At 38.3% G+C, this 15,330-nt stretch overlaps 1 protein-coding gene across 1 annotated transcript; it reads right to left on the bottom strand.

Annotated features, from left to right (window-relative positions):
* Window positions 1-3,040: 3,040 nt before the first annotated feature.
* LOC148017281 (uncharacterized) lies at window positions 3,041-4,977 on the bottom strand. Its single transcript, XM_087662931.1, has one exon. It carries the CDS (start codon window positions 4,471-4,473, stop codon window positions 3,286-3,288), a length of 1,188 nt encoding a protein of 395 aa, XP_087519057.1. The 5' UTR covers window positions 4,474-4,977; the 3' UTR covers window positions 3,041-3,285.
* Window positions 4,978-15,330: the final 10,353 nt, after the last annotated feature.

Genomic DNA, 15,330 nt, shown 5'->3' with positions numbered 1-15,330 from the left:
ATGGATATATAGATCGACACAAAATATTGGTTCGATTTCAAGGTATCACATTAATTATATAATTTACATGAAATATAATGAAAAGATTAGCACACGAATACTCAGAGAATTTTACCAAAATAAATTTTATTATAATGAATAGGCGTCTGATTTGAGTCAATACATTATATGAAACGTGGGTATTATAGAGTAGTTGTTACAAGGATATCAACCACATGGCATGCAAATTGTAATAGGCACATTGGATTGACACTTGAGATATTCTATGACTCAACACATTGTGCGTTATATGAATGATATGATACAATAGTTTCATGGATCATTGCTAATTGGCAAGGAGATCGGAATGGACACACAAGACCAATAAAGCAGAGAATTTTTGAACCATCGACTTCCAACAAATTGATATCATCCAGCACAAAGGAATCACTCACCACATCAAAATAGTCGATCGAGAATTATGTGCTTCACCTAAACCTTGTACAATACCTACATGTAAAAAAAAATACATGCACGAATCCCTTTTAACAAAAATATCTAGATAACTGTATGAATAGAAGCAATACAAAATAGGGCCAATTTACCTATAAGCTGATCTGTTGAAGATAAGATTGAATCGTTGCTTATCAAAACCCATTGCAAATGATGGATATAAGAAAACATCAATCCCATCAATCATAACAATCACTAATTAAATGCATAAATTTTAGCACCACAAAATATGGTAGATTTTCCTATAAATTGAGCTACACAATCTCTGCTCTACCTTGTGTTAAGTGCTGCAACAACAATTGATCCTTGAGTTAAAACTAGCATCAAACCCTATTGCAAAGATTGTAGAAAAGGGATAATGTAGAGAGGAAGAAAGAGAGAGTGTGTGAGTACGTGGGAAAGAGAAAAAAATTGATCTCTGCAAAAGACAATAGCAAAAGTTAGTATTTGCATGAAGGTATACTAAAAAAACTGTAGAAAAGAGGAAACATAGAGAGAGAAAGAGAGAGGGAGAGAGAGATGAGCACTTATGCAATGTCACCCAAAATTATATTTGCAATAAAACAACAACAAGGGTTAGAACTAACATCATGTTGTATTGAAAAGATAGCAGCAAAAAAAAAAAAACCAAACAGAGAGAGAGATTACCACCTTTGTCTCTTGCTCCAAATAAACTTTGCAAGAAAATAACAATTAGGACCAACATCAAATTTTATTGAAAGCACAACATAAAAGAGAAACAACACACACACACACACACATAGAGAGAGAGAGAGAGAGAGAGAGAGAGAGAGAGAGAGAGAGAGAGAGCACCTCTGCCTCCTGCCCAAAACAACCTCTACAGTAAAACAACAATAACAGTAAGAAACGACATTAAACCCTATTGAAAAAATAGTAAATAAGAGAAATGCAAAGAGAGATGGGAACTTGTGTTTTGCCCAAAATCTAGAGCTGTATGGAGAAGAAAGTGTAGAGGTAAGCAAAATACTCAAAACCCTAATTACTTTGAGTAGGGAGCTTCAATGGAGACAAAAATTCACGAGTATAGAGAAGAGAGGGAAAGTTGTTGCTCAACTTTTGGGTCAAATTGATTTCGTGAGAGGAAAAAAACTGAATTTGAAAATTCTCCAAAAAAGGGGGGAAAATACGAGGTGAGAGAAACTCAAATTTTGTATACTATTCATTCTCCATTTTTTAAATCCCCCACTACCCCTTTTTTTAATAGAAAACCCAAGATTTGGAGAGAGAAGATTCACCCTCCATGGATGTCAACATCTAACCTTCCTATTGGACAATCCAAAAAGCCCACATCTTAAACTATATTATTTTTAAGGGCCCATTTGTGAGTTCATTTTTTTCCTAATGTATTCGAGAAGTTTATTTTTTCCTTTACAAATCTCATATTAAAGATCCCCTTGCTTGCACAAGTTGTAAAGATGTCAAAAAGTCACATACGTCATTGTAACTATTACGTACTCAAAGAAGAATAAGGGTTTTGTAAAGCCACATAGTCCATTGTAAATGCCATGCACTAAAGGAAAGTAAGGGTTTTGTAGGAAAAGACTAATGGTCCCTCGTTCGACTTTCAAGGTTCAAGGTAGTTTTTGGTTTTCATGGTTCAACCATTCCTTGTATGGGTAAACAGTTGTAAAGATGTGTGTTTCTCATTTCTACTAACTCCCAACAATGTGTGTACTAAAAATTGACTATTAGGCATAGCATATTCCATGATGACGATGATGGAAAGAGCATTGTGAGCTTCATGTGTTTCATAGAATCTACTATCTATAAGGACTACTTTAAGTGCTTTGTAGATCAAGAACTAATTGCACTCAAGGCAACCATTTATGTTGTGGATGAGAAGGTTTGTAGTCATGTGTAGTTGGTGTTCATAGATTATTAGGCATGATACATGATTCAAAAAACGATTCCTAATAAGAGGTCTATGGTTAAAGAAAAGCAATAGAAAACAAGAGTCAAGTAGAGCAAGACTTAGATCCTATAGCAATGCTAATTACTACACATGGTCCAAAGTGGGCTAAAGCACAAAATACAATGAAGTGTAGGGCCTTTAGCCCATGATACTGGTGAATCTAGATGGAGTGATTTGGATTGCCCCATTTCGTATCAAGAGGCATTGATATGTTAGAAGCTAAATTTGTAACCACTTCATCAACACCCCATGTAGCTCCTCATGAATTCTAGGGATCCCTACCAAACATATCACACATGTTCGAGTTTCAAAAGCCATCTTTGCAATATGCCCTTTAGATAAAGCATGCATTATATAGCTGACATTCTTGCAAAAATCTAGCAATACACATCTAAAACATCTTTTTCTCCATAGGTTGCCTTTCATAATGTATTAAACATTTAGATTTGCCTTGTCTTCATTGAAAAATGATGTTATCCATCAAACCATCCCCATTATCACGTTTTCTAGTAGAGAGTTATATCGTGTATGAATCAAATTGTCTCATAATCTTTAAGGATGGTGCAGATTAATCCTTAAAAACTCAAATATGCGTCAAAAATCAAATATGTCATTGATGGAGTTTTGACTTTTGTAAGCCTTTAAACATATAATCAAGTGTAGGTAAAAAAAGATCATACACAAGGGGGTAGCCACAGGGACATGTCGCTTAATTGAAGTGGGAGGCAGCTAAAGCGTGACTTGATATATTTCTTATCTAGCAATAACAGTAATTTCAATGAAGAACATTATTGTTGTGTAACTACAACGAAGATCGGATTCACAACTATACATGGATTAGGGCAATATTAGCGGAGAGATTAAGCGAGGAGGAAGGAAGAATCGAAGCTGTGGTAATTAAGGTCGCTGAGGTTGATTAGATCCATAATATTGTACTGGAAGTCACCGCAGCAAGGGACTGTTGCAGCTGATGGATGCAATAGCTCTCCTGTGACAGGGGTTTCGCACTGATCGAACAGGTTCTGCATGTCGATGACCATATTGCACGCACCCAGATTTGATGATGCTCTCACACCATCAACAGCATATTCATCCGCGTGATCATATCCATCCTCAAGCGCTCTAATCATGGTGGGAGATTCTGCAGTCCGGTATTGATCCCAGGCACTTACAATCGAAGAATCAGAAGAAAAGGACGGGCTACTCTTCACTGCACCTGATAGCACAGTAATGTCGAATTTATGATAATTTATTCTTTGATTAAGGCCACCTAATGTCGTTCTTTCGCGAGGGCAGGCGCCTGCAATCATAAAACCTTGATCATGGATGTCTTCTTCTTGCCTGGTTAGTTTAGCAGTCCTGCACCTTTGCAAAAGCAGGCTATCTACTTCGGATGACCCATTATGTAGCGCAGAATTGTTGTGGGAGTCCTCAGAGGCGCTCCATGTATTATATGTGCTGAAGCTCGATTCTCCTTCTTCTCGTTCTTCTTCTTGCTCTTCTAATTTACCTTCGATCACCGATGTGTGATAAGCATCATCAGTTTGTATACAAGCAACATGCTTTTCATGCCTGAGAGGTGAAGCATGCAGGTGGATGCAATTGGGAGCTTGATCTTGAAGGCCGAATGGAGTTGGAGACTGCGGTTTGAGGCATGGGTTTAGAGAAGCATATAAATAAGCTTCTCCTCCTTCTTCATATTCTTCTTTTTCTTGTATAACTTCACCACATTCTTCGTGCTTGCCCACACCTGCAATTGTAGTGGATGCCGTGAGTAGGAATCCATGTTGGTTGCACCTGCTGTTAATATCCAATGATGGGCCGCCGCCAGCAGGAGTGAAGTGGTGCAGAGCGGCAGAGTAGGAGGATGCGGGAGAGGAAGCTTCCGGAAGCTTCGAGCGATCGCGAGTGCAGCACCTGCTGGCAGCGAGGCCGTTGCCCGTGAGCTCATGTACGACAGCTCGGAAATTGGACGGGTCGGTCTTCACGTGGATCGGGGGGCATACGTGCACCAGACGCACAGTCGGGACGACACGTGCGCGCTTCATATTGGTGGACTGATCCAGCAGCTAGCGAGAAGGAAGCAATAATATAATATTGTACTCGTCCGACAAATGTAGCTAGGACGAAGCAATATACAGGAGGTACCGAGTAGCTAGAAGGTAGCAATAATATACAGGCGCTAGCGAAAATGGCTGATCCAGTACACATATATTCCATGAAGGGCAAGCACTGATCGGTATTTACCGATCAGGAAATACTGATAAAGCATTACTGAGGGTCACCAAATATATACTGATCAAGAAACACTGAGCTACGGGAAGCGTCCAGGAAAATTAGCCCCGGCAATCCTAAGCAAAATCAATCCATCAGTTCTCACAATTATGAAATGCAACTAGGCACAACCTAATTCTCTGATTAATTAGAGAGACGAGGCGCAGACCCGTGTAGTATCGAGACTCTATGGTAAAAGCTCGTAAGGTCGAGCTGAGAGAGAGAGAGAGAGAGAGAGAGTGTGTGTGTGTGTGTGCGTGTCTGTGTGAGCTGTGACAGTAACTGAGAGAAAAAGAGGATCGATGGAGACACCATGCAGCCCCATGGCCCCATCTATTCCTTCAGACATACATCCAACATGACGCCATCCCTCCTATTTAGCACAAGCACCCTGGTCTTCTGCAGACTACAAACTTCAAAGCCTTGCTCATTTTCTAAGTGCGTTCGGTCATTTTCTGAGTCCGTTCTGTCTATCGAAGGTCACGCCCCACACCCCATTTTTCTTCTAGTTTCCTAATTTATGAATGAGAGAGAGAGAGAGAGAGCGCTATCGGACCACTTCTTCTTTCAATGGCTACAACCAAAAAATTTAACCGCAATATTGGAACCTTTCGAATTACAGGCGATGGAATTATTAAAATAGAAGCATTGAGCTTGACGACGAAGTTAGTTGTTGGTTTACAAGTCCGTGCCCTAGCTAGGCACATAGAATATGCAGGCTGCAGCTTCCTTGCCTTCCCATGCAAAGTTTGCTTTCCTTCTCCCTAACCCTTCCCCTCCCCAGTATTGCAGATTCATACTCATATAATTGAAATTCTACATGGAAGCTTAGCCCTTGGTCATACGCATGGACTAATAGAGGGCTTAAATGATGCAACATTTACATAATGTAGGACCATAAAGGTTAGATTCATCTTCTAACAAATAGCAAGTTGCCCTTTTTAACATGTGATTGTGTAACTAGAGAAGAAACTATTTACACTTGACCACTCTCATTATTTGGGGCCAAGATTAGTCACATTTTAAGATTGAGCAAAGGTAACAACTAAAATATCAATCCTCCCCTTTGCAACAACAAAAAAATAGATGAAGATAGTATGTATATATATATCTCTCTCATGGACACGCACACACACACACACATTTGTTTGTCAAGTATTAACATGAGTCAAGCTAGCCCTAACATCGTCTAACATCTTCCACATGTGAAAAGCTCATGTAATAAAGATTGGAAAGAGGGAAGTGTACTTGGAAAGTCAAGTATGTCAGCTCGAGAGACAAGTGATAAGGTCAATTAATTTAGATTGAAAAGAGGCAAGTGATAAGGTTAATTAATAAAGATTGGAAAGAGGGAAGTGTACTTGGAAAATCAAGTAGGTCATGTTGACAGGCAAGTGATAAGGTCAATTAATAAAGATTGAAAAGAGGCAAGTGATAAGGTCAATTAATAAAGATTGGAAAGAGGGAGAAGTAGTTAGAAAATGAAGTCGGTCATTTTGAGCAACGAAAGATATGAGAGTACCTTTCTTGTAGAATCTTTATTATGTTTGTGGAAGCATTATTCAGGTATAGGCTCAACCTTTAAGCTTCATGAGTCTAGAATCCTATGTTACCACATGGAACCTACATTACCTAGTAGGAAATAACTCTTTAGATGAATGTGCACCTTAGACCCATGTGAACAACTTAAAATTCCACCTTTCTATGTACATTTAGGATAACTACTAGACCTTGATATGAACCACATCTATACTACAATTCAAATTGACATTTTTGTGATGTTCTTATATTCTATACTCTCTTGTACTAAGTATAGATAATTTAGATAATATTAATAGATCCTTCCAATCATATGTATCATTTTGTTTTTGCTTTACATAGAGGACATCTTATTGTTGTGAATATTCTTTCTAGGTATAGTAGCTCAAGAAGAACGTGTTGAACATTTTAGATCAATATACTATGTAACATCCACATGGCTTAAACATTAATATGCATTCTTTCCATGTATTCTAGTACTAGGTTCCCATTCATCAATACACACCTATGCTAGATCTAGATTTTTAAAAGCCCCATAGTTATACTATTGGCTTGTAAACCGATAAGCATTGACTAGTATGTTTTTGAAATCTAAATCCATAAACATGGTTGAAGTCTAATGTATGAAAGTGATGCCTTACTTGTTCTTTTATTTCTAAATTGGTGTAATATAAAAGTCTAAGAAATTATTAACACCATTTTTTTAATAAGATCTATGCAATCTTGAATTCTTAAGCATGATACTTGTGTGAAGCCACAACATTTTTCAAAAGGATAATAGTGTTGGTGGTGGCCAAAGAAAAATCTTCATTTGAACTTTTTTTGAGTTCTTAATATCTTTCTTTTATTTAGTCACTTTAACTTGAGCATTTTGTTATCAAAAAATGGTTTTTCAAAATCAAGATAATCCATAAGATATTTATCATAAGAAGAAAAACAGAGACAAAATCAACCTTTTACAAAAACATGATCTATCAATTGTACAACCAAAAAATAAAAGAGATCAAATGGCCCCAAAATGGAAAATCATTTATTTATAGTCCTATCTATTGATAGCAAGTTGATTGGATTATATGTATGCTTACTAGAAATTAATCATAAAGTTCTTGAATACCTTTTAAATTCAAAGTTCTATGATTTGATGTTGTCAACCATATTCTTAGCTTATTTAGGTCCAATTACTCCTAGAGAAATTTCTCTCATCCTTAAGGGAAATATACTTTTGGTACCAAAGAAAAATTGAGTGAAGTAAGTATGCATATCTATAATGTCTTAAATTTGTGTATGTGCTTTTGATGCACTAAAAGAAAATTACATGTGGAGAAAACCACATTGGTTAGGCTTGTTGTGAGACATGGTCTCATGGGGTTCACTATATATATATTCTGTATATAACGTGCATTCATGGCCTATTTATAAATATCCTAATATGTGAATTTTTCTTGAATAAAACATAACCCTTTTCTATTCAACCTGTAAGTAACCCCTTTATATGATACCCTTCTATATGTAAAAAATGTATAAAAATGTTGTTTTAAAAACCCCTTATTTTGAACTCACGTTATATATACATATATTCATGAGTGACCCCCTCGAGGACATGGTAGAACACAAATAGAATTGAGAATTAAGAAGGAAAGAAGGATATGAACAATATGATAATGTCATGGAAGAAAACTAATTGATTGATAATTGAGCAAGAATATTATCTTATAGCTTTTTAACTTGGATACACACCATCCTCTCTCCTTATGGGATTCATTACATGTGCCTCTAGCATCAAAGATTTAGCACCCACCCCTTTGTGCTAGCTCACTCTTTAGACAAGTGCATCTCAGGATCTAGGTTCCCCCCTTGAATGCCTACAAGGCCTCTAGCTGATCATGTAGTGTTAAACAAAAATGTAGGCAAATTTTACAAAATACTTTCAGAACATTCTTCATAAGATGGTGAAGATCCCTACATAATGTTTCCATTATGATTCCAACAATCTTTGTCAATGTGTCCAAACTTGTTGCATTTTTTGCACCTTGCTTTTCCTTTGTTTGAGTCTTGGTGTCCATTCTCTCACATACCTTGCAAGTAACCTTTGAAGAAGAACCTTTGCTATAGAGTGTAGTTGCTATGGATCTTGGTATAAACTCTTGAGATTTTTATTTAATTTGTCTTTCTCACTCATACAAAGTACCTTCCACTAAATTCAGCTTTCTGTCTAGTAAATTTCTTAATACTGCTACCACTTGTTCATACCCTTTGTTAGGTTTATCCATGATGTTGAGTAGCACTATAATTGTTTCATTCTCTTTAGTGACTTTGCCTATGGAAGAAAGTTGCATTTTGGACTTTTAAATTTGTTTATTAATGATGTCAAGGAGTCATACATGTTTAGATCTAGCATAAATAATTTTGTTAAAAGATTAATCTGGGAGTTATAGAGAATTAGATCTAGCATGAATTGTTCCATTAAAAGATTATCTTGGAGTTCTTTACTTGAGAATCAAATATCTTACCCAGCTTATTTCATGCTTCCTTTGCACTCTTAATTCCTAAAGTTTGATGAATGACATAATTATAGAGAACCCATGCAATTATTCTAAGATTGTTGTTATTTTTGCTTCTCCATGTTGGCTCATTAGGATCCTTAGGTTGTTTGAAAATCTCCTAAAGGCCTTTTCTCACAAAATGATTAACAATTTTCATTTTCCATGTATGAAAAACATATCCATTAAATTTCTCTACTACTTCTATTTCAAACATTTTGGGAATGGAGAAGTCGTATTGGTAACTCAAAAGCCAATGTCTAACTTTAGTTATAAGGAAAATTTGATTATTTTAAAGGCTAGGTGTGCCTGAATGGTACAAATGTGAATACAATTCCTTTACAAATGACTTGAGCTGAAAAGGTACAAACATTTGTGGCTTAACAAAATGCTCAACACTGTGAAAATCCCTTACAAAAACATGTTAGAATAGAAGCAATGTGAATAAGGTATTTGAGAAACTAGTTTGCAATCAAGTATGAAATAAGGACTCTAACCTCAATGCTCAATGCAAAGATTGAAGATAATAATTGTGAAGATTAAAAAGAAAATGTGGATGGGGAGGTATTGTTTTGCAACATGTGGAAAATGATAAGAAGTTTCCATTGTTGCATCTGATCTGGATTGGAGAATGTTGATGTAGCAACAATGAGGTTTGCGAACTTCAAGCTTAGCTACCACTCTCCCTTTCTTTTTCTCTTCCCCTTCTCTATCCCTAATCGCTTTCCAACTCATTGATCTTGGCATGCATGGTTTGAAGAGTGGTCATGAGCATCTAAAAATCTTGACCACTTACTAATTACTCTTCTATGGCCTTCCCCTTTCCTTTGCCAGAGTCTTCTACTCTCTTTGCAATTCCCTCCTCAACTCTTTGTGAATTGGAGACTTTCTTCATTCTCATAGTTTCTTTGGATATTGATTCCTATTGAGAAATAGACATAGGCTATGTCTATATCCTAAACTTGGGTAAGTTACTATGTATAAATCCTAGGCATCATGTACATTCATCACCATAGTTAGCAAAGGGATCATTAGTATACCTTGTGTTCATTACCATAACATGAATGCTATCCATAAGATACTAATGTTTTATATACCCCTATGTAGCCTATTTTGTAAAATTTTATTTACCCTTATGTGACTTTTTAGAAATATTTATAAATCCCTTACTGCGAGTTTATTTTTTTAAAGCAAAGAATTTAATAGATACAAGATACTACAATATAGAATTGACCACAAAGCAACTCCCAATGGTTCATAAAAATCTCATAGTAGTTCGAGTGACAATGAAAATATCATTGTAATATATGACATCCAAAGGTAGATTTTAAGATTTTATCAATAAAAATAAGATTTTAAAATAATTTCTAGATAGAGATATCATGTATATAATTAGAGCATGCAATTCTCAACCTAGAACCAGTTAGCAAAGGTTATTCACGTTAATATCTTATGGATAGCATTGCCTAAAGCTATGACACACAATTACTAGGAAGCTAGACTAGCTTAGAGTCAGTCTTAGAGGTCTTTAATAAAAATATACAAATACAAATACTTTGACCATCCTGTTACTATCTTTGGGTTCACTTACATAGCAATATTGATCTTGATGTTGCACTATCATGGTGGTCGCATGGCTCTAGCAAGGTATATCATTACATCTGTTGTATCTAGTTCATCTAAAAATATCCTCTCCACCATTCCTCTTTTCTAGATCAAAGGCATATATGTTGCGCATACATGCACGTACACACACACACACACACACACACACACACACACACTCTCTCTCTCTCTCTCTCTCTCTCTCTCTCTCTCTCTCTCTCTCTCTCTCTTAGAGATGATAAGAGATAAATGCTACTCAATCCATAATTCAAGCAACACAATGAAGCCACACTTCATTTGTAATTCAAGGAGGTAGGTACAGTAAAAGAAAAAACATGTTGAATTTTTTATAGACCACAAGTAAATTCTAGAATAATCCACATGATTGATTTTGCGTTTGTAAACAACTTATTTTTCATTCCTTTATAAAGTAGATATAGCTATACAAAAAATGTGATATTACAAAATACACATGATGATTCAATGAAAAATATGGTTTTTAATTTTTGCATTTATACAAAAATTATTTTGTATTCCTTTACAAAGTAGATATAACTATAAAAAAAATGTGATCTACAAAAAATTTCTCCAATCCATAAGTGTGCTCTACTCAACACCTCAGCATTTTCAAAGCTAGAGTCCATGCTTATTTCGACATGCATAGATGCATCACCGTGATCCACTAGTCACACTTCTGACCCAGACATACAAATATAAAACATTAACATGATGAAAAAAGCCAAAAAATCACTCTATAAAACTTTTTTTCTTCACTCAATTTACATAGCAAATAATACTAAAAAAGAGAAAAAATAATGTTCGTTTATCTATCCTCAATGGTCCTTTGCGAATTAATTGAAGATATTCCAATCATTTTCATCAAGCTCATATTTGTTATTATTATAATCATATGTGAGGTTTTCAAGAGCAATGACACTTTCAATAACTATCATATCAAGGTTTGTCAAATCATATATAAAATTGCGTATTCCCTTTGATTTTTGATGCCATCCAAGTTGAACCTCCACTCCTGAGGGCCTATTTAAGAGGCTAAACCCTCTCTTGTATTCCACATAGGTGCCACCAACTTTTCTTCTCATATTTTAAAATCGTCCTAAGTACCACACACTTTGGCTTTTATTTTTTTTAATACTTTTTGAAGAGCTTATCAATGGCCTTGTGATCTTCCCATTGGTATGCTCTTCTTGGAAGAACACAACACAATCTGAACCAACGCCATGAAAGGAAGTGACGGATCGAAGGTTGGACTCAAGAGCTATGGGGGGAGAGCAAGAGCAAGAAAGGGAGAGACTAGAAATGGGAACTCTAACAGTTACAATGTGTAATCGGGTCTTTCTTTATTCAAACTATCACTAAAAGAATAAAGAATAAAGTGATGGTGATGAGCGCCCACCACCTATAGTGTGCAGTGGCAGTGACTGTCAGTGTAGTAATACACGGGTGGCTAGGCAGAGGTGCCTTTACCCCAAACAACCTCCCACTTAAAGGCGAATCTTCCCTAGTGAGGAGTGAAAAGAAAAAGAAAAAAGACAGTACAATATGTACACATGTACAACAGGATGAGGAAAGATGTCATCTCATTTCAGGCCCATCAACCTCGTGAGGAAGGCAAAGCGCTCTGTAGAGAGGCTTTTCGTGAGCAGATCTGCAGGATTCTGGTTAGTCGAGATCTTGACAAGATCAACAGACTTGTCTTCAATGACCCCACATATGAAGTGATACCTCACCTCAATGTGTTTCGTCTTCGCATGGAAGACCAGATTCTTGGCTAATTAAATAGCACTCATAGAATCCGAATGCAGTGTAGGGATAACATCAATACCAAGCTCAGTAACTAAACGACCCAACCAAATGGCCTTCTTGCAAGCCTCAGTGGCTGCAACATACTTAGCCTCTGTAGTAGAAAGGGCCACGCATTTCTACACCCTGGACATCCAAGAAACAACACCTCTAGCATAGGTAAATACATAGTGGGAAGTGGACTTTCTACTATCTGCATGTCCTGCATAATCAGAGTTAGTGTACCCTATGACTCATGTATCTTAACTGCCATAGCATATGCACATATCTGCGGTGCCCTTCAGGTACCTCATGATACCCTTCATCACGGCATCCCAATGCTTCTTGCCAAGTATAGCCATATAGTGTGCCACAACACCAACTGGAAAGGCAATATCTAGATGAGTGGCTATCATGGTATACATAAGACTACCCAGTGCGGATGCATAGGGAAACTTGGCCATCTCAGCCCTCCGCTCATCTGTCTGCGGACAATGAGCATATGATACCTTCACATAAGAAGGCAATGGATAGCCAATAGGCTTTACGTCCTGCATATCCAGAAGCACTCAAGGACTTTATGAATGTACTCCCTCTATGACAAGTAGAGGATTCTCTTATGCCTGTTGCGTCTAATGAGCATACCAAGTATGTGAGCGGCCTATCCCAGATCTTTCATCTCAAAGCTCTTCTTGAGCTGAACCTTAAGAGCATCTAGGTCATCATGAGCTTTCCCTGCTATTAGCATATCATCTACATAGAGTGCAAAAATCAATAAAGAACCATCACGGGATTTCTTCTTATAAAGACACGGATCCATAGCACTTCATTGTAGCCCTGTGATTGCATAAAGGCATCAAACTTATGATACCACTCCCTAGGTGCCTGTTTCAAGCCATAAAGACTCTTCTTCAATTTGCACACTAGGTGCTGCCTGCCAGGTTCTGCAAAGCCCTTAGACTGCTCCATATAAATCTCATCATGCAAGTCCCCATGTAAGAAAGCCGTCTTGACATCCATCTGGTATAAATCCAAGTCAAGCTAAGCAACAAAAGCCAAGACTAAGCGCAGGGTGGTCATCTTAACCACAGGAGAAAAGACATCGTCAAAGTCCACACCATGCTCCTACTTAATATCCTTTGCTACCAATCTAGCCTTGTATGCCGGCTTGGGGTGTCCAGGGGTACTTTTTAGCTTGTACACCCACTTGCATGGAAAAGCCTTCTTGCCCGTAGGCAAGGAAACCAAATCCCAAGTGTCATTCTTATGAAGGGAGTCTATCTCAGACTGCATAGCCCTCTCCCAAGAGTGATTGTCACCCCTGTGCATAGCCTCATCATAGGTGAAAGGCTCTCATGTATCTGTAACCAAGACATAATGCATCGAGGACTGAAATCTATCAGGTGGACGTCTGTCGCTAGTAGACCGTCTCACAACAGGCTCTACTGCCTGCCCAACTACTTCTCGAACACCCTGATCATGAACATCTGCTGCAGCTATAGGTTGTCCAACTGGCTATGCGAGAGCTCTCGGATCCTCCTGAAATATGACCCTGCGGATCTCAACAACTCTCTTAGACTACTTATGCATTTTGTCTTCATGGAAGACTACATCATGACTGTGGATGACTTTCCACGCATGCGGATCCCAGAGACGATAACCCATCTCACCTGCATCCCCATAACCAAGGAAAATGCATTTGACAAACTTGGGATCCACCTTACTTCTCTTGTCCTTGGGCACATGGCAAAATACCTCATATCCAAAGACACGGAGATGTGCATAAGAGGGAGGTTTTCCAATCTATACCTCCTTTGCAACCTGGAAATCCAAACTACTAGAGGGCGATGTGTTTATGACATCCACAGCTGTACTAACTACCTCAATCCAAAAGCTCTGTGGTAGGCTTGCATGGCTAAGAATACTACGTACATGCTCCTGGATGGTTCTATTCATCTGCTTAGCCAAACCATTCTAGGGGGGGGGGTGTAGGGGGCGATCAACTGACGCTTAACACCCCTCTCATCACATAACTGCTCAAAAGAATGTGAGACATACTCACCCCCATTATCTGTACTTAGGCATTTTAGCCTATACCCAGACTGGTTCTCAACCAATGCAAGTCATCTTTGAAACATAGCCAAGACATTGGATTTCAGCTTAATGGGATAAGCCCAAACTTTCCATGAAAAATCATCTATGAACGTAACAAAATACTTTGCACCACCCATAGACTGACAAGGCATGGGCCCACAAACATCCAAATGTACCAATACCAAGTGCTCACTCACGTGTGGCCTACCAGAATTCTTGTGTGTAGACCTAGTCTGCTTGCCATAAAGACAATGCTCACATGAATCAAAACATGCATAATCAAGGGGTGGTAAGTACTGCAAACTAGAAATCATTTTCATTCCCTTAAAAGACATATGACCCAAACGGGCATGCTAAAGAGATACATGTGGGATAGAACCCACATACAAAACATGATCAAGGGAAGAAGCTGATACAATCAAGGGGTAGAGACTGCCAGCACAGCTATAACAATTCCAACTAGATAATTCCTTTTAATAATATGAAAGCAAATTGTTTTAATTCTCCCTCTCCTCTAGCCCGACAGTCGAGCTGGAGGAAGAGGGGGATAAGTAAGTAGGCAAGCTCCTTGCTAGAGCTTGCCAAGGGCATTAGTACATGCCCATTGACACGATGAGGGGGGAGGATTCCTCCCCTCCCCTATAAAATGGAGGGAGGGCCATAGGCTACAGGGTAGAGGAGGTGGAAGATGAAGTTATTTGTTGCTGCCGCCGGACGTCCATCTATCTGCTCTGAGAGAGGGAGGCCGCCATAACGCCGTCCTGATCAAGTGATGGTGTTGGAAGAGGAGAAGCTGTCGTGCGCCACCAATCGTGGAGAACGCCGCTCGCACGCCACTGCCTGATGCCTGACGGCTGCCGCCAGCTCCGCCACAAGATATCCCGCCACCACCACCCTCCCTCAGATCCAACCCCTGATGGCGTCATCTATTCTCCACGTTCGAAACGTACCTGTCAGAATATTTATAAAAGCTTCTCTAGGAAGCTTCCTAAGGGGGGGCTAATTAAGGCCCCTTTCACCCCCTTAGATCCCTTTTATCCTTTCACCTCGGGC

Source organism: Lygodium microphyllum, chromosome 22, assembly GCF_053477565.2.
Source record: "Lygodium microphyllum isolate KBCC chromosome 22, Lygodium_microphyllum_v1.1.10, whole genome shotgun sequence".
Taxonomy (NCBI): Eukaryota; Viridiplantae; Streptophyta; class Polypodiopsida; order Schizaeales; family Lygodiaceae; genus Lygodium; species Lygodium microphyllum.
Note: the sequence above shows the minus strand (reverse complement) of the source record. Positions and strands in the feature narration are given on the sequence as shown.